Consider the following 21,080-nt stretch of genomic DNA (forward strand, 5'->3'; position numbering starts at 1 on the left):
GTTTTTGATCCAGTGGAATTTGGTAAAAAGGAAGTTTTTCCTAACATTCCTCATTTTTCATGTGCTGGTATGCTTTTGTGACTTTAGACAATGCAAACAAGTAATGTAGATTATGTGCTATTTTATCAGATGGTACCTTCCTATATACCTTTCCCAAGGTACAGATTAATCCTTGGGGAAAGTGTTATGCTCTGGAAAGCAGACCAATGTAAACTAGACTACTGAATCATTCCTTTCTTGTACTTTGCACTGTATTTTACCTCCAAAGAATTAGCTGTGGAGAACTTCCTGAAATAAGGGATGGGTAGGAACTGACCTTAGCAGGCACTCTTTAAGTTATTCAGATCAGATGGACAGATTCAATTTTGATAAGTGCCTCGTTCATTCTGCCGCTACGCTGTATACAGTTTTATAGATGATAACTAGACTTCTACATTGAGTCCAAAAGCTTAATTATAAACAGTGTTGTGATCTTAAAATCTGTGTTATCCTACACTGGTAAAGTTGCCCCACCAACAGTCTGGCTGCTGCATTCTGAACTAACTGCAGATGTTGAGTCATCTCCAAAGCAGTTCCATGATGAGTCTGTTACAATTGTTCAACCACATGGTACCCAAGGCCAGTCACCAAGGCATCCTAGTCTGGGTAGGATCATACCTGGTGCATCCTCTGTTTAAGCAGAGGACCTTGCAAATCACCAGCCAACTTCTTTGAGAGAAGTATATCCTCTTTATAATAATTGTCCAGACAGAGATTTTCAAATTCCCAGATGTTCAGTGACAAATAGCATCTCTATCTTGGTTACATTTCATATGACCTTGTTTTGCCCCATCCTGACTGATTCAGGCTTTCCATGGCTTTTCCAATTTAGCCCAGGATTGTGATATATAATTGGGTGTCATCATCATACTACTTCTCACCCAGAACCAATGATAACCTTTCCCAGTGGTTACAGAGATTTTAAGTAACATAAAAGAAAGCACTGTTTCTGCAGAACCCCACATGAAACCAATCAAGGTCTCTAGAGCTGAGCCACCATCATTATCCACTTGGATGTCTTCCTCAGATAGGAACAGAATCACAGTAAAAGTTATCCCCAACCCTTACAGACAGTCCAGCAAGATACCAGTATATTGTGTGAGTCCAGGCCTTTAGACTAATTAATTTAACCCAGGGTTAGTGTATTATGAGAGACAACACTGAAGACACTGAATTCAGGCTTCCCATTTGTATAACTGCAGGAGAAGAGTTCTAGAAATAATTAACCAACATTAAGTTTTCTTGCTGGGTACACACAGCAAGATATGATAAAATATCCCTGGCTCAATGCTTTTGCAAATTCAGCCGGAATACCTATTTTTTTTAGTTTATTGTGTTCTGTAAACACAGCAACTGGATTAATTCAGTAAATCACACCAAGGTAATCCATGGATAACCATGTTGTGTGAAGACAGTCTCCAAGGTCCTGCTTTAATGTTAATAAAACTTTAAAATTTAAAACAATAGTGGCCACTATTTTTTACTTAAAATATAACAATTTTATAATATACAGTATTTAGTGTTTCTTTACACTTTATTTTCTATCTATCTATCTATCTATCTATCTATCTATCTATCTATCTATCTATCTATCTATCTATCTATCTATCTATCTATCTCTGTTTGCAACAGCAAACACAGCCAACCCCTCCCTTCCTAAAGGAAAAAAGAAAACATTAGTGAAGCTTCAAGATAAAAAATGAGACAGGACAGCTTTAAGAAGAAAACAGGAAGTTGTAACCAGAATCCAGTTGAATTCTGAGCTGTGGCAGTGTGCCGAGAGGCTGCAAATAAAGCAGATGTGTTTGTTGTGCTTTTTTATGTGTCTAGACTTTTCTTTTACAAAAGCAGGCATTCAGTATTTAACCTGTGGAGTTTTCTTTTGTTTCCATTTTTCAGCTATTTTGTTAAGGAAGTTTATAGAGTAGTGCGAATAAAGCAAGATGAAGTTGAGGAAATTGCAGTCAATAAAAGATGAGGAACATTTTTATCATCAGGGTGCTGTGGAGCTGTTGGTCTTTAATTTTTTGCTCATCCTCACGATCCTTACAATCTGGCTGTTTAAAAATCACAGATTCCGCTTTTTGCACGAAACAGGAGGTGCCATGGTTTACGGTGAGTGTTTTCACTGAAAAAGCTGTGCTTTAGCATTTAAACTTTTTGCACAGAGGGCTTCATTAAATGTTTAAACTTATGTGTGAATAAAATCTCCAACAAGAAAAATGTGTTAATTTAAAAGTTGCAAGACTATTAAGAAGTAGAAGAAAGAAAAAAAGGCAATTCATCCCTTCTGTCTCTTTCACTCTCTCTTTTTTCTCTCATACGAAAAGTTAGAAGAAATCTTGTCAAGGAATCAAATGTCATGCACACACTGCCAACAAAATTGTTTTTGCTGAACATACTAAATTTCCAAACTAATTACTTACTGTAACACTAGTCCGGTTTAAAAAGACTGTATGTTTTAACAGTATGATCAAGAGTATTGGGTGACATTTGTCTATCATTATAACAGATGGTGGCAAATCAAGTCTTTATTAGAAGCAGGGAGAATTTTCTAGGGTTCAGCTTCATAGTCTGATGTAGTTTCAGAAATGTGAACATCTGTAGTGTTGTTGCTTGCTTGAAAAAAGACAGTGAAAAATGAGACTCTCCAGTTAGTTTTTACTCCCTCTTGCCTTTTGTAGCTTACTTTAAAAAAATGCTGTGGGTTTCCTGTGTTTCATGTGGAAACCGTATGTAAGGATCTTCTTCGAACACCACAGCTAAGAAACACATACTAAGTAAGTATAAGGTCTTATGTGTCATAGTGCGATGTAGATTGATTTTTAAAAAATTGTTCTTATGTTCATTTCCCTTTGTGGTGAGAAAATGAAGTCTTTTGCAACCAGCGAGATCTCAGCCTTGATAAACATATAAAAGAAGACAATAAAGTTCATGCATGTCTATGTATATATGAACAGATAGATACAAGCCAAGGATGGAGACTCTGGACCTCCAGCTATAGCTCCCAGCATGTTGCATCATTAGCCAGGCATCTAGAAGTTATACTTTATTAGCATCTGAAGGAACACATGTGCTCCATCCATATAAGCAATATTCAGTAGGTGCTTGTAAATAATTCACTGAGATGAAGTGCTCCCATAGATGCACTCATTAAGAGTATGGAACATCACAGCCAGTTAAATTTTGCAAGATTGCTTTGAAGAATTCCTGAAATTTTCTAGCTATGTGTATGAATGCCCCAAAGACTCTTCTACTAAGAAGGTGAAGTGTAGTGTCTTCTCTATATGCAAAAATAGCTATAGCTGTTTTATTGTTTCAAGGTGCAGGTCTAAAAGAGCACTTTGCTCCTTAAATGAGCAAATAAACCAATGTGAGTCCAAGAGCTCAGATCTGAGAAGAACTAGGAGAGCAAATACTGGTCCTATGCTGCTCTTTTTGGCCCTGTCTCTTGTACATTTTGAAGAAATTCTGCAGAATAGGCCAAGAGAAGGATTGAAGTATGTTCAACTGAACACACTCAGAACCTCCCTTCAGACTCATGCTCAGGGTATCAGTGGTGAGGGCTGATCTCAAGGATGGAATGTGGAGCTCCACAACCCATACCTTCCCCTTCCCCAGGTTAGCATCTACCACATCCTAGGTTTTCCAGCCAGCTTGGAGAATTGTACTATTCTGGGGTTTGAGTATTTTTCATTCTTCCTTTCACATAAGTCTGTTCAGTTTGGTGATATGTAATATACAGTAGATTTCAACATACCATTTCTCTAAGCCAACATGGCTGGGGAATTCTGGGAGTTGAAGTCCACACATCTTAAAAATTGCCAAGGTTGAGAAACACTGCTCTAAGCCCTCAGAATTTGCTACTTGGAAATGCATGACCTGGCAGCATTGCAGTATACCAAGCACTCAGTAGTGTTTGACAAGCAAGAAGGTGGTGTTGATGCTTGGAGGGGAGGGTTAGATCAGAGCTTGCAAGCAATCATGCTGTACCAAAGGCTGAAAGTTTTGGGGCCAGGGCCACATCTGGAACTTTGAAAGCCCATAGTGGGTACACCCACAAAATGGCTACCAACTAGTCACAAGCCAGTCATGTATCAAAACTCAGACTAGCCCCACTGTATGCTTTCTGCCATCCTAATTGGATGTTATTAGGGCCCAGAGGCATTCGTGAAAGCAAATATTTCATGTTTTTAATTCAAAGACTGGTGGGCAGGGAGCCTGACAGCATCAAAGGAGGTGTCAGGGAATACATAAGTGCTTGTAGAAGCAATGTTGCCTCTATACACAATAGTTTGTGGCTGAGTTCAGGCACCTTGCTAAATCATGATTTGTTTAAACCTTAAACAGCATGGTTTCTGGTTAAGTAATCTGGTTGATATGTTAGTTTACTGACCAAAATAACTGAATGCACACAATGCGTTTTGTCAAAAGTATATCACATTACATCTAATCCTCATTTAACGGGACCAGCAACTTGGTCATTAAGTGAGGCAGTTGCTAAGTGAAAAACCACATGACCATGCTTGTGCTTATGATTTTATACAGGACAACGTGTACTGACTGACTATAATGGCAAGCATGTGACTGAGAGAGATGCTGTGAAGGTTGTAAATGTGGGTGTTGGTTGCAAAGTTACTTTTTTGTCACCATCGTAACTGTGAGCAGTCACTGTCTGAGGCAGTCACTAAGCAAGGACTACCTGTATATATTAGTTCAGGGTGACAACACTTCCACAGGTTGGAGGGATGGATGTGACATTACCAAAGGGTGTTATATACAGGAAGTAGCAGAACTGATTGTTTTATGTACTTTGTGAGTTTTTCTAAGGTTTAAAAGTTGGGAATGCTTCCATTTGTACACTTCAGAATCATCCAAAATACCTGGAAATGACACCACTGAAATTCAGTGGCAAAATGTTTGAATGTTTGTCATGGAATTAAGGGGGTATTAAGGGTAGAAATTGAAGCAGTTTGCCTCCTAGAGGCCTTCCACTTCCATCCTCATCCTGACTTTTACAACAAAAAGTACCTCACTGAAAATTCACCATTTTGCCACCTAATTTCAAGGGCACAATCTTTGCCCTTGGATAGTGGGTCGCCACCATGGTCTTAGTGCAATGTATTAATGGAACAGAAATGTAACCATGCAAGACCACAGTCAGGAATATATTCATACTGGAATATTTTATGAGTCCTATTAAAGAATAACGTCAGTGCAAATAAGTTCATTAAAAGTTGATATTAAATAATTGTTTGCAATTCACATCTATTCTTTCACAATTGTTCTGCTTGAATTATCTTTTAACAAAGGGTTGTTTTTCATAAAATATATTATCCTTTTTATTTCTTGTATGTTATTTTTTTAAAATAAGTCTCTCAGTTAACAGTTGATAGAATTGTTGATATTCCACTGCGCTGACTACAGAAGTGTTTAGGCCTGAAAATTTTCATTTTTCTTTCCAAATTCAACAAAATATCCCAGATCACTGACTGTTGCATCCACATTCTTGTCTCTCTGAAATATTCATGAATTTGATTGGGTTCTTTTACAATATGTGAGGTAATGTAAGCAACCATTAACACTGGCCCCACTTTAAATTTTACACAAGGGAGATTTTATCAGCTGAGGCCTCCTTTAGTTTGCTTCCATTGCAAGTCATTCCTGGATGGAGCCCAAGAGTCTATGAATATCACACAGCATATGCTGTATCCCAAAACCAAAGGATCACACTTGATCCCCACATTTCTGAAGAATTTACTAGATTAATAGGAAAATATAAAATGACGTATTTAATCTAATCCCATTGTGTCAGTCACCTGACACTTTTCAAGCAGCACTGTGGCAGATAAGGTTTCATCTTTAGCTAAGTATCCTGGGGATAAAGCAGGAATGGCTGCTCTGTCATATAAACTTCTAACTTTAGTCTGTTTCCTTTGATCAATGGAACGTTACACTGGAGCTGCAGAATGAAAGAAACTATAGCAGTGATGAATAGCACTGCCCAAGAGGTGGCCAGCTGTAGGGATAAGCTAGAGCTTCTGCTAGGGTCCAATCCACATTGCTGGTTATCAGTGGCCCTCCTAGAGCTCTTCAGCTTCCTCACTGGGCCAGTGTTGTAGTTGCCCAGGATTTCAATGCTTTAGAACTCATGCCTTAGAAGTAGGGGCAGGGATGACTCAGGATTTCATGGCTTCCTTACTGACCATGGGTTGTACCAGTAATCTCAGCCCCATTTAATGAGAATGGACACACACTGATCTGATTTTCTTTTCAGACCAGATGAGATGTGATATGAAAATGAATCAGACATAACCATCTCTCCTTTGCTCTGTTCGGATCACTTTCTGGTCAAGCTGCATAACCCCCAAGGGTGGTGTACTTATTAGGATGATCTGCTCCCAGATGCCTAATAGATAGTTGCCTAAACTCTGTGTGGGGAATTTCTCATCCACATGATGGGCAGCTCAGTTCTGAATCTGACTGACCTCTGGTACAAGGAGACAATCAGTGCTCTTGACAAGAGTGCCCCTGTGAGACTTCTTTTCACTTGTTGATCTTATCCAGCTCCCTGGTTCTCAGAGATAAAGTGGGTAAAAAAATACAAAGAGCAATTGTGGCATAAAACTAGAAGTGTTTCTGACTGAGCACTGGCGTATACCTAAGTACTGTAGTGATAAGAGTGATGAAGCATTTTTTCCATTTGTATTCCATCTACAAATTCCCAACAGGAAGCCTTGTTCAGGACAGCCTGGATTTCATTGGGGAAGGATGAGGAGGATGAGGTGCCAGCAAGCCACTGTGACGTTCTGTGGGTTTCTTTGCAGATAAAATATTTGCTCAAGGTTAGACACCAATTGAGCAGAACCAGGTAAAATGAATAGGGCAACATCTTCTAACGTGAGCTAGGAGTGTTTAGAATTGTGGAACCCAAGGAAGTGGTAGGGAGATGTATAGAGAAAGTGGACGTAGTATAAGCTTCTCCACTTGTGGATTGTGCTCATGCCCACCCTGGTTTCTTCAGACAGAAGTGAGGGGTGACGTCAGCTGGATTTGGAATATGATTAATCTGTTCTCTCCTAAAGAGACCATTTCTCAATCCAACCATTTTGGACAACTTCCATTTAGACTCGTACCTTCTTCTCTTGGAAAAGGTCATTGAAAGGGAAAAGAAGAATCAGTTACAAGGGATTTTTTAGGAAACAATTTACTTTATCTAGATCCTTTTCAGTCAGGATTCAGGCTTGGACATGGAATGGAAAAAGTATTGGTCATTCTGGTAGGTGACCTTCATCGGGTTCCTGTTGGGAGGACTGTATCTCTCCTTGCTGTATTGGAAGTCTCAGCAGTCTTCAGTACCATCAACCATGGTATCCTTTGGGTACCAACTGTGAGGGTTGCAGTTGGAGGCACTGTTTACCATGGCTCCACTCCTACCTTTTTTGTGGGTGGAATTGATTGAATGATTGATGAACTAGGTACCACCAATCAATGGTTGGTATTGACTCTTAGCAACCATAGATAGGTTATACCCTGTTTAATGCAGGGTTTGGTAACATATGACCTTTCAGTTATTGCTAAAGTACAATTCTGAGCATTGTCATAAATGGCTTTCTTACTAATGAAATTGTACTTTGGCAAACTCTAGAGAATCATTTTGCCATCCCAGTTATGCTGCTTCATGAATGATTTGAACTCAGGAATAGAGGTGGAGGCTGAAGGCTGTATTTAATATTTATGATGAGGACAAACATCACATTGTATGGACAGTTATAAAAAAGGAGGGTGATTGTCTTATGCAGGTAAGTGGGACTGGGGTTTTCCATTTCTTTTTCCCATATGGTTGAGTCATTCCTTTTTAGTCTGCGTAAAGCCTATTTAGGGTTACTCAATAATGTTCTTGTCTTTTGTATGACAATGATGGGAAACCATACTCCTAATTCTCAGCAATTGCACCACGGAATTTTGGAGGTGGCTTTCAGTAGGGCACAATGGGTACTCTGCCCAGGACCTAATTAGCTCCCAAAGGCCTATGAAAATAATTTAACTCTGATAATACAAAAATGAAAATGAAAACAGCTAAATCAAACATTATAATTTGTCTTAATTGAATTACTTTACACCTTTTTATTAAAATAAGCATTTATTGTCAGGGATATGAATATGAGAATATCCAAGGTCCTTGAAGATTTTATTCTAGCACTTGCTCTGAGGGCTACAGAAAGTGGGGCTGGGGCTGCTTGCAGCCCTGAGGTTTCAGGTTGTCCACCCTGGTTTCAGTGAATGTGAGCAAGAGCCTTGGCTTGCTCCACCCCTGCTATGTGACTACATGAAGAAATGTAGTCTACTTGGACTGATATTTATTTTGTTTAGCATTATATTTGAATTGGGAATTCTGATTTAATTGCTCCTGTTACTATTATTAATTTAGCCTAATACTGTAATCAAACACATTCCAATTAGTTTAATCCAATTTTTCCTTTAAATCCATGATTTAATGCTGTCTTATTTAGCAAATGATCAGAGGGTAGAAAAAGTTGTCCCTGAAAACATGTGAACATTATAAAAAGCAAATGGATTTGTCCATGCCTGATTTTCTGTCCATTCTCCACTTATCTGTAATTTTTGTAACAGAAGATATAACTGGTAGCTTGGCCCTAGCTTCTCAGGAACTTTATGTAGTCATTCTTTGCTCCTTAACTCTCCCTTATCCAAACAATATTTCTTCATATTAATAAAAGTGTAATTCTATTTTTCATAATACTTTCGTATCTCATAATATAAAGCTGATCAATCAATCTTTTACCAAGAGAATATAGTTCAGTAAACCTTTGTACGTGGCGAGTTGCTGCACATATTATTTCAAAAGTGTCCCTGAAATATATAGGATTTCTCTTTTGCCTGTTATAATAGCAGTGATTTTCTTAGTAACTGACATGGTCCAGAACAAATACTGTACTTCTACCATGTGGATACAAGAAATGGGATGAATGTAAACTAAGATGTTTTCATGAAGACCTATAACAATCTTATTACATATAACAATAAGCTGAACTTTGAAGCAGAAAGGAATTGATGTGCTGTTTTAAAAGTTCAAGTCTGTTACTGATCAACCAGAAAGAAAGCATGAAAAAGAAATTAACTTTTTCATTTGGAAGTGAAATCCTTGTACTCGATCAAAGCCAGAATAGAAAAGTACATCTGGAGATTACTCACAGCACAACTAATTTGTCTTTGGGCTGTGCCTTCCTTGCAATCAAAATATAAATCTTATTTGCAGAGATCCCAATCCACAGACATACTGTTCTATCATAAGAATTGTGGAAATACATATAAAATTAGTACAACTTCTATATTGATCCACACTTTGGCATTTTCTTTTTTAAAACAAGATGGATGGAATAGAATTTTTATTTTGCCATTTTACATGATTGAAACTTTTCAGAAAACTATGGGTTGGTTACTTATTTAATTCCATAAGATAGGCAACCTGAAAGCAGAAGAAAGTACATGATGTGCAACCACATCAAAAAGAGACAAATCAGTGTTTTCCACAACCCACTCCCTTTTTGTAGTCTTACACTACATGATAAGCATTGAAAGCACTGCTCTGGAGGCCGCAGTCACTTCAAAGAAAGAGCCATGTGCTTCATAATTTATGATGCATGGGGGCCATGCCCAATATTGACTGGTAATGCTGAGCCACAGTGAGAATAAGGCCTAGAAGGCCACAACACTGCATTTATGAAATAACACTTTGGTGAATTGCAATACCTTTAAGAGCTATAAGAACTTTGGTAATACTTCTGCTTGGCATTTGTTTTGAATCAACTTTTTCACACATGTGATTAGATATACTGTAATACTCTCCTCCTCCTTCAAAATCAGAGGTATACTTTTCACACTATCTACCTTTTACTTCTATAGAAGACACACACATCCACTGTAAAAATGCTTGTTGTTTATTCGTTCAGTTGCTTCCGACTCTTCGTGACTTCATGGACCAGCCCACGCCAGAGCTTCCTGTCGGTCATCAACACCCCCAGCTCCCCCAGGGACGAGTCCATCACCTCTAGAATATCATCTATCCATCTTGCCCTTGGTCGGCCCTTCTTCCTTTTGCTTTCCATTCTCCCTAGCATCAGCATCTTCTCTAGGGTGTCCTGTCTTCTCATTATGTGGCCAAAGTATTTCAGTTTTGCCTTTAATATCATTCCCTCAAGTGAGCAGTCTGGCTTTATTTCCTGGAGGATGGACTGGTTTGATCTTCTTGCAGTCCAAGGCACTCTCAGAATTTTCCTCCAACACCACAGTTCAAAAGCATCGATCTTCCTTCGCTCAGCCTTCCTTATGGTCCAGCTCTCACAGCCATATGTTACTACAGGGAATACCATTGCTTTAACTCTGCGGACCTTTGTTGTCAGTGTGATGTCTCTGCTCTTCACTATTTTATCGAGATTTGTCATTGCTCTTCTCCCAAGGATTGAACGTCTTCTGATTTCCTGACTGCAGTCAGCATCTGCAGTAATCTTCGCACCTAGAAATACAAAGTTTTTCACTGCCTCTACGTTTTCTCCCTCTGTTTGCCAGTTATCAATCAAGCTGGTTGCCATAATCTTGGTTTTTTTGAGGTTTAGCTGCAAGCCAGCTTTTGCACTTTCTTCTTTCACCTTCATCATAAGGCTCCTCAGTTCCTCTGCGCTTTCAGCCATCAAAGTGGTATCATCTGCATATCTGAGATTGTTAATATTTCTTCCAGCAATTTTAATCCAGCCTTGGATTCCTCAAGCCCAAGGCTGGAGTTTGTTGCATGATGTGTTCTGCGTACAATTTGAATAGGTAGGGTCAGAGTATACAACCCTGCTGTACTTCTTTCCCAATCTTAAACCATTCCGTTGTTCCGTGGTCTGTTCTTACTGTTGCTACTTGGTCATTATACAGATTCCTCAGGAGACAGACAAGATGACTTGATATCCCCATACCGCTAAGAACTTGCCACAATTTGTTATGGTCCACACAGTCAAAGGCTTTAGAATAGTCAATAAAACAGAAATAGATGTTTTTTCTTAAACTCCCTGGCTTTCTCCATTATCCAGCGGATATTGGCAGTTTGGTCCCTAGTTCCTCTGCCTTTTCTAAACCCAGCTTGTACATCTGGCAATTCTCGCTCCATGAATTGCTGAAGTCTACCTTGCAGGATCTTGAGCATTACCTTACTGGCATGTGAAATGAGGGCCACTGTTCGATAGTTTAGTGTTTCCCTTTTTTGGTATGGGGATATAAGTTGATTTTTTCCAATCTGATGGCCATTCTTGTGTTTTCCAGATTTGCTGGCATATAGCATGCATTACCTTGACAGCATCATCTCATAATATTTTGAACAATTCAGCTGGGATACCGTCGTCTCCTGCTGCCTTGTTATTAGCGATGCTTCTTAAGGCCCACTCAACCTCACTCTTCAGGATGTCTGGCTCTAGCTCACTGACCACACCATCAAAGCTATCCCCGATATTGCTATCCTTCCTATACAGATCTTCTGTATATTCTTGCCACCTTTTCTTGATCTCTTCTTCTTCTGTTAGGTCCTTGCCATCTTCGTTTTTGATCATGCCCATTTTTGCCTGGAATTTACCTCCAATGTTTCTAATTTTCTGGAAGAGGTCTCTTGTCCTTCCTATTCTATTGTCTTCTTCCACTTCCATGCATTGCTTGTTTAAAAATAATTCCTTATCTCTTCTGGCTAGCCTCTGGAATTTTGCATTTAATTGAGCATATCTCCCCCTATCGCTGTTGCCTTTTGCTTTCCTTCTTTCTTGGGCTACTTCTAGTGTCTCAGCAGACAGCCATTTTGCCTTCTTGGTTTTCTCTTTCTTTGGGATGTATTTTGTTGCCGCCTCCTGAACAATGTTGCGGATTTCTGTCCATAGTTCCTCCGGGACCCTATCTACTAAGTCCAGTCCCTTAAATCGATTCTTCACCTCCACTGCATATTCCTTAGGAATATTAGTGAGCTCATATCTAGCTGATCTGTGGGTCTTCCCTAATCTCTTTAGTCTGATCCTAAATTGTGCAAGAAGCAGTTCGTGATCTGAACTACAGTCAGCTCCAGGTCTTGTTTTTACCAACTGTATAGATGTCCGCCACCTTTGGCTGCAAAGGATGTAGTCAATCTGATTTCGGTGTTGTCCATCTGGTGAAGTCCATGTATAAAGCCGTCCCTTAGGTTGTTGGAAGAGAGTGTTTGTTATGCAGAGTGAGTTGTCTTGGCAAAATTCTATCAGCCTATGTCCTGCTTCGTTTTGTTCTCCCAGGCCATGCTTACTTGTAATTCCAGGTGTCATTTGACTGCCCACCTTAGCATTCCAGTCTCCCGTGATGAAAATAACATGTCTTTTAGGCGTGTTGTCCAGTAGATGCTGCAGATCCTCATAGAACTGCTCTACTTCAGCTTCTTCAGCATCTGTGGTTGGGGCATATATTTGGATCACTGTGATGTTAGATCTCCCGTGATGAAAATAACATGTCTTTTAGGCGTGTTGTCCAGTAGATGCTGGACAACACGCCTCAATTTGAATTCAAATTGAGATCATTCTATCATTTTTTGGATTGTATCCAAGCACTGTTTTAGCCACTTTACTATTAATTATGAAGGCTACTCCATTTCTTCTGTGGTCCTCTTGTCCACAGTAGTAGATCTGGTGGTCATTTGATGTGAAGTGGCCCATTCCTGTCCATCTCAGTTCACTGATGCCCAAAATGTCTATCTTTAATCTTGACATCTCACCAATAACCACATCCAATTTGCCCTGGCTCATAGATCTTACATTCCAGGTTCCAATGGTGTGTTGATCCTTAGAACATCGGATTCGCCATTCACCACCAGCACCGTCAGCCTCTAGCCGTCCTTTCGGCATTGAGCTAGCTGCGTCATCACGTCTGGGGCTAGTTGAACTCATCCTCTGTTCCTCCCCAGTAGCATTTTGACCATCTTCCTACCTGGGAGTCTCATCTTCCAATGGTATACTGACATATCTCTGGTTGTACTGATCCATTTAGTTTTCACGGCAAGAATACTGGGGTGGGTTGCCATTACCTTCCCCAGGGATCACATTTAGTCTGACCTCTCTGTCATGACCTTCCCATCTTGGGTGGCCCTTCACAGTTTAGCTCATGACATCAATGAGGTGCTCAAGCTCCAGCACCACGACAAGGTAACGATCCTTTGCTGAAAAATGCTATGTTGGTTTATTAAAAGCATTTAGGAGAGTAAAGTTGAACATATAGCTTGTCATCCATTGAAGTTGTCTAAGGTATGGCTTACCTTCAATAAATTATACAAACAAAAATATGCTCTACCTTTTCTTCTTATGTGTCTTTCATGCCTTTTTTTTCTCTTTTCATTAATTCTGGTTAGCCATATTTGGCAAATCCAGTATTCTGGGAAATAGAGAGCTGGCATGGAGAAAGTCAACACTGTGATTATGGAGTTCTTAATCTTTGTGTGCCATGGACCTCTTTAAAAGTCTGGTGAAACCCTTTCTCAGAAAAGTGTACTTTTAACTGTACACTTTAACTGTACTTTTTATTTTAACTGCATAAAATAAAATATATACAGATTGTATTACATAGGAAACCAATTATGCTCAAATGAAGTGTGTTATTTATATATATATATATACACACATACACTGTATGTGTGTGTGTGTATAAATAATATAGGTGGTTCTTTATTAATTTCTTTATTAATGAATAACAATACAGTACCCTTTTCTGGGGTATAATTATTTTAGATAATGAGATTTATTGAAATTAACAAACATTTTTGGAATTTAGAGGCCATGCATTACTTTGTTTCCTACATGCATTATTGAACAAAAAGCTAAAATTCAGTAGAGGTTATTGAAGAGAAAGTTGTAATTTCTTTCCCATCCAAGTTCACAGACCCCTGAAATCTATCAATAGACTTCTAAGGTGTTCCTGGATGTCAGGTTAGGAACCCCTGCAATTGCGTAACAGAAGTTAATATTTGCAGTTTTTATATCCAGGGCAGGTAGGTTGATGTGTATATTGCAGTTCCATAATTATTGTTATGCAAGCACAGAATCTGGCATCCTGATGATCTCAGCTTTCACTTTTTTAAGCAGCCTTCTCCAGCTTTGTGCTGTCAAATATCTATTGGGACTACAACTCCCAGAATTCTATGCTTTTGGCCACACTAAGTTGGAATTTTTGTTTGTAAGTAATGCTTAATAAAATTTCAAAAGAAAAAGGCAGGAAAGGAGTTAGCCAGTATTCAGAAGAAATGGCTTCATTATTCAGTATTTCTAATGCAGTTTACACATGTTGTGACATGCTTTTTTTAAGAGAATGTGTGCTTATTGGCATTGTGCTTTGATATGCCATGATGCTGTGCAAATTATTTGAAAGAAGTACTTCAAAATGTGTGGGACCAGCCACAAAGCACATTAACTGATACAAAGGGTGGTGTGTTTTGTGAGTGTCCCATTAGCTGCATCATTTTCTAGGCTTGAGTAGCTGCTTCAGAAGCTGCTCCCAGCTGTCTCTCATGTATGTGCATGCACAGCCATTTTGCTTTGGGGAAAGACCCCTCTATTTTTAATGGGCTCTCTCTTTGCCTCTCTAGGTCTCATCATGGGATTAATTTTACGATATGCCACAACACCCTCTGATTTTGAAATTGGAAATGTCTATGACTGTGACAGGCTGAAGGCTGGCTTGCCCACCTTGCTTGTCAACATCACAAATCAAGTGTATGAATATCAGTACAGAAGGGAAATCAGCCAGCTTAATATCAATGCACACCAAGGGAATGCAATGCTGCAAAAGGTAAGATAATTGTCCTCTCAGTGTAGATGACCTTACATTAGTATTATTTCTGATTGATCATAATGCTCCTAAGAAGAAAACCAGAGTAACTTAAATGTATGGCCCAAGCAATTTATTCCCCAACTTGATTAATATTTACTTGCAATCAGAAAATAAGCAGATCTATTTCACCCCTGCTGCTTTCACACTTTGAAGGCTGCTATGAATATGAGAGGATTCTACATGGAAGTCATGTCATGCAAAAAAATGAGAAACAACCTATCAGTCTCTTTCTCAGCCTTCATAGCTTCAGTTCCACCATTCACTCTCTTCAGAAATCTGCAACCCACCAAGATAGAAACAGAAAAACCCACTTTGGGTTCCTAAGTCTAAACCACTCAGAGGCTTCTCTTTCTATTGAATTGCTCAGTTATTTTCCATGATGCATCCAGAGTGCTCTACCTTTGCCTGATTTTCTCTCTGTCTTTTCACTGTTTCCTCATTTTTGTAGGAGAATCACTAATTTAAGTTACTTCTACTTGCCACCAATGGTAAGGGCCTCTCTCTCTCTCTTTTGTTTGTTCATTAATTGATTACATGCCATCAAGTCTTTGTCAACTCTTAGCAACCACATAGATATTCTCCATGATTATCTATCCCTAACATGGTTTTTCAGTTCTTCCAATGGCACCTCCATTGCCACTGTAACTGAATCCATCCATCTTGCTGCTGATGGTCCTCTTCTTCTCTTTCTTTCTACCTTTCCCAGCATTACAGCCTTCTCCAGAGAGCTTGGTCTTCACATACTGTGTCCAAACTTGCTCATTTATGTAATCAGCACAGATTTTCAGTGCATGCATATCCATAAATATGCACATACGTTTAAGACAAGCACTATCTAAGACAAGAGAGCCAGTTTGGTGTAGTGGTTAAGGCAATCAGGCTAGAAACCGGGAGACCCTGAGTTCTACTCCCGCCTTAGGCACGAAGCCAGCTAGGTGACCTTGGGCCAGTCACTTTCTCTCAGCCCTAGGAAGCAGGCAATGGCAAACCACTTCTGAATAACCTTGCCAAGAAAACTGCAGGGATTTGTCTAGGCAATCTCCAAGAACTGGACACAACTGAACAGATAAAAAAAAATCTATGACAAACAATTCTTATGGAGATAAGTATTCTCCAGAATTGTCATGTATTTGATGTATCCCAAGTTTACTGCAGTTCACATGTGACAGAAGGCGCTAATTGCATACATATTTTGCCACTTAAATTTAAGTTCTACAACCACTAAAATTTTGCATGTAGTTGTATGCATGCACAATTCTATCCTGAAGAAAGTTGAGAGAATCCTTGGTACACTAACAATGTTCTATGCATTTTTGGAGACAGGAAGAGAATCTGCAGCATAAAATGAACATTCAGATACTGTTTTTCTTTTGCTTGGTCATTCTTCACTATGCTGTATTTGTGGCTATGACCATGTTACAACCTTTGAATAACAAGTGTGTCATTACTCTCCCCCAAGTTAGAGCAGAAAGGTGAATAAAATGCTTCTCTTGGTTTAATTTCTAGGTTAATGTACCATTTGAATGTGCCAGTACAAAACCCTCTAAATTATAAAGGTTCTTGCTCCTACATTTCCTCTGATAAAGTTGCCAATGCAGCAAAATTTACTTTTGCTGTTATTGCCCCACTAGTTGACATTAGTTTAGTAATTCAAAATAAGCAGAATAGCTTTAAAAAAGTGCTGAGCTTCCACTTCCTGTTTATCACTCAAGCTATCTGCTGGACAAAAGAAGAAGGAAGTCATTTTGTAGTCAGACTATATTGTTACAGAACTAAATAATTCATCCAGGATCATAACCCCATAAAAAAAAGGCACTTTATGGGAACAAAAAAGCTATAGATCATTTGGCTAATGACATGTTCATGCTTTTAAAGATATTAAATCTAGCAGAAACAATTGAAGATACAGTTGAATCCAAATCCTCATAAAAAGTTATTTTATATAGTGGGTTTCTGTTTTAGACTGTACAGTGATTACTAAAACTAAGTTTTAAAAAATGCAGTCTGCTGGCATAAAAATGCTGAATACAAGTATGAGTATATGGATTGCACTAGTAAACATGATATCAAAATTATTAATGCATTCATTAAAAATTTCCCATTCTCACCAGTGTTAAAAGAAAAGTAAAAGAGAGTGTGACTGAAGATCTCTAGATTTAAATTTCCCCAATGAAGGCTTAATAGTATCTGGCAACTAATACTCCTAGAAACAAGACAACATCTTTTAAAAGAAGCATGGTTTAATAGTTTGCAATTAACTAATGTAAATCCCATTGATTTTATTAGATCTATTCAAAGTATGACTGAAGTTTCTGGAGTAGGAATCTGTGACAAAATCACATATTTTAATGCAATCCAGAGTACTTCCTGTACCATCTGACGTCTCCTTTCCATGCTCTGAAACCTAGATATATTAGAGTTGATTATTACTTCCCCCATATGCTCTTTGGACTTTGGTTCTTTTCCACAAAACCATTTTAGATAAAACCGCTAATTTCCTTTATCATTGGCATCCTTGAAAAACCTCTCTCCCTCCTCCCCATAGAGGATCTTACTGTTTTGTCTAAGTGTTATTATTTCACAGCTCTTTGAAATACAGCAAACAGCACAGCACTTCTCCTTTCCCAACTACTGTTCACTCTAATTTTTGAAAAATCACTGGGAAAATGTTAAGAACATGAGATTAAAAACATAGAAGTTGCAAGGGAGAGGTTCACAACATCTAAGCAGGAGACCAAGATGCTACCTTCAAACTAACTTTTCTAAAATTAATTTACGTATCTTAGCCTCAAATTTTACTCAAGTAGATATCATTGATTAGCCAAATTGCACTAATTTTATTCCTTTTATTTGGAAATCTATGTGTGGGGTTCTTTTTTTAATTCTTCCTGCTTTTTCCATTTTTTTTCCAAATAAATTTTGTGTACGTGTGTCTGGATATTGTGCTGCTTATTTTAAAAATGAATGATGTAAACACCTCATGTGGAAGACTTCACAGTTGTTCTACAATCACTTATGTTATTTGAAATTTCACAAGATTTTATTAAATTTTGTGTTTCTGAGGTTGGGAAAGAAAAAAAAGGAAAATGAAAACACTTCATTTTTCTAAGAGTTAGCCTGAAGGGAAAATCCATTTGCAGAAGGCCTCAGACTCACCCAACTGGACAGACTAAGATGTGTCAGGAGATTCAACCTGACGGTGATTACTAGCCATACTTCTTTTTTACTAGAATGCCATCAGTAGGGAAAATCATCTTTCCATCTCAGATGCTTAACTGAAACTCTCTTCAAATGTCCCCTTGATAGTGACTAGAACATGGATCGTGAGCACAGACTCCCTACAATCTCCAACCTCTACATGTTCAATCAAGTTCTGAAGAGTATTTATCTTTGTGTCCATTCTTTACCTACTCCCTTATGCATTCTAACACGTTCAGACATACTGTATGTCTGAAGAAACCTAGGGAAAAGCAGGACATAATATCTTAAATGTTCAGGGTTATTTTACCAGATTTCTTAACATGATATAGAAGACAGTAACCTGGTTTATACATTGCACTATTCTATGGTTTGTTTAATCACAGGTAGCTGGGTTCACACAATACACTAAGCCGAAACCAGACCTCGTTATGATTTGCTACAATGTATGAACTAAAGCAAGTCAGTACAGATTAAGAAAACAATCTAGGTAACTGATCTGAAACATCCTTGCAATAGCCTGCTCTTTATTTAAGTATCTTGAACACTAGTAAGTGAAAGGTCCTTAGAGACAAAGAGGTACCATTGCCATAGTACCATGCATTTCCTGTTGGTCCAGGTGGGAATAGAAAACATAACAAAGGATTTTATGTTGCTACTAATGAGTAGAAACACTTGTTACTGAAATTTCAACTAATCTCTTTGTTAAATAAAATTTATTGACAATAATACGAACCTTTGGAAGGCAGAGTTCTTCAACTTTTACTCTCTCTGATAAGTGGATTTTAGGGACTATTTTGATATGTTGGGCCACCATCATTTCCATGAAAATTAGAGAAATTGTAGTCCAGCAAATCTAGAATGAATCTACTGGGGACATTATTCTACAAAAAGATCAGTGGAACTGAACAAACCATCTAGCTTTAAAGATCTTCATATTTATTAAAACCAAAATCTTCCCTTGTATAAAACTTTCAAAGCAAATAATCAAGAAGTGCTTCCTCATGATGACTTCCGGTGCGGACATGGCGGTCTGAACAGCTGTGTCTGCAGGCTCCGTGTTCAGAACTGACAATGTGGCAGGTTTTTTTGGCTCAGGCAGGTCTTTCCTGATGCCCTGGAGCATTTTCCTGGACAAAGAAAATGCTCAGAATTATCCCATCCATCCTCCAGAACTGTCGACTTGCAGCCGGAGGATCGCAAACAGCATTCGCACTGATCTGGTAAGAGTGCCAGGTGGCTGGGATGCCACCATTTCCAAGCCACACTGTAGCCTTAAAGGGACACTAAGACTGGCCACCCCATTTCTAAATCACCCAATTTATGTACCTTGAGAGAGGTTTTCTACAACAAGGGGAAGAGATCTCTCTTGGTGCTTATCATTATTTTTGGGATTAATTTTTTAAAAAAATCTTTTTAAGTTTCCTATCTAAATATTAAGGAGGACTGGAAGGAAATATTTGTCTCTCTGTTATTATTTTTGGGATTAATTTAAAGATTTTACTATTTTCTTATGTGTTGAATCTGCTGTTTTGAACCTTCAGCTTTCTGTTGCTATTTTTTCTGGAAAACTGCCTGTTACCAGACTCTCACTTTTATAAACACATTCTGAAAACTTTCCATTATCTTCTACTTTTGCTGGTTAAGTAGTTAAGGGGGCGCCATTATTTCCATGTGTGAGACATGGAAGATTTCAAGTGGACTTTCTCAGAGTTCCATTGAGACCTCAAACAGATCCTTTTGGATTCTTGTCAAGTTATTATGCAAGATATTTGGGACATTGAAGAAAACATTAGTTCTAAAATGTGTCATCTGGTTGGGGATGTTGTGGAAGAAACTGAAGAATTTAACAGTGATAGAAATGTCTCTACTAACAGCAAGATTGAGGCTTTTGCTGAATTGCCAGATTACCAGGCAGTCGACTTGAAGAAATTAAAGGGACAGACTGAATTGCAAACCATAAATGGAATCATCTTTCTGATGGAATGTTATGGGAAGGAAGGGGTTGTTATCTACAGATGGTTTTCTGCTGAGAAGTTGAAGTTCTTAAGGGAGGCAGGTGGGCTCTTTGATCTCTCTGTGAAAAATGCCTTGTGTTTATTGTGGAGCTACAGTATGTGAATGCTTTGGTCTATTTTGAAGTGGGGTAAGGGTTTGAGAATGTTTATCTGGATTGTTTTTAAGGCATGTTTGATGTCATTCTTTTGTAAGGATTTGGATTAAGATTAATAAGGTAAATAATAAATGTTTGGTTTTAGGTTTAATATGATTAAGTTTGTTATAATTGTAGTAGTATTAATTATAAGGGCAGAAAATTTATATGCTTTTTAATTTGATTATTATTATAGTGGACAGAAATGTATAGAATAATGGTAGGAAGGAAATAATTAAATAAGTGTTGTTTTGGGGGGAAGGCGTTTAGGAGGTTTATATGAATTCTTTTTCTTTTAATATAAGGGGAGGGAGTAACTGTACTTAGTGATTTTTATAATGTGCTAAAGGGGAATGATTTATAGAAATAATGTGATTTTGGTTTAACATAGAGTAAGGGATTAATTATGGAAAATTGGAGAGCCAGTTTGGTCTAGTGGTTAAGGCAACAGGCTAGAAACTGAGAGTTCTAGTCCTGCCTTAGGTATGAAAGCCAGCTAGGTGACTTTGGGCCAGTCAGTCTCTCTCTCAGCCCAACTCACCTCACAGGGTTGTTGTTATGGGAAAAATAGGAGGAGGAAGAAGTATTAAGTATGCCACCTTGAGTTATTTATAAAAATAAAGATGGGATAGAAAAGAAATAAATATTCTTGCTGTTCAAAGTTGGAAGTCACCTCTTTATGTAATATTTAAAAAAAAAGTCTTGTTGTATTTCTACACCTTTTTAGTGTTTTTCTTCTTTTTGTAGCTTTTTTCTTTTTTGTAGTTTTTGTCTTTGCTCTAAACTTAATAAAATTCTTATA

At 38.3% G+C, this 21,080-nt stretch overlaps 1 protein-coding gene across 1 annotated transcript in view; it reads left to right on the forward strand.

Annotated features, from left to right (window-relative positions):
* The first annotated feature begins 1,822 nt into the window (after nucleotides 1-1,822).
* Nucleotides 1,823-21,080, forward strand: part of SLC9A9 (solute carrier family 9 member A9) — a 282,029-nt gene continuing 262,771 nt past the window's right edge. Inside the window, exons 1-2 of the mRNA XM_063306631.1 lie at nucleotides 1,823-2,154; nucleotides 14,684-14,886. Coding sequence (XP_063162701.1) covers nucleotides 1,983-2,154; nucleotides 14,684-14,886 — 375 coding nt within the window. The 5' untranslated portion in view covers nucleotides 1,823-1,982. The remainder of the gene's footprint in view (nucleotides 2,155-14,683; nucleotides 14,887-21,080) is intronic.

This window comes from Candoia aspera, chromosome 6 (genome assembly GCF_035149785.1).
Source record: "Candoia aspera isolate rCanAsp1 chromosome 6, rCanAsp1.hap2, whole genome shotgun sequence".
In the NCBI taxonomy this organism is placed as follows: domain Eukaryota; kingdom Metazoa; phylum Chordata; class Lepidosauria; order Squamata; family Boidae; genus Candoia; species Candoia aspera.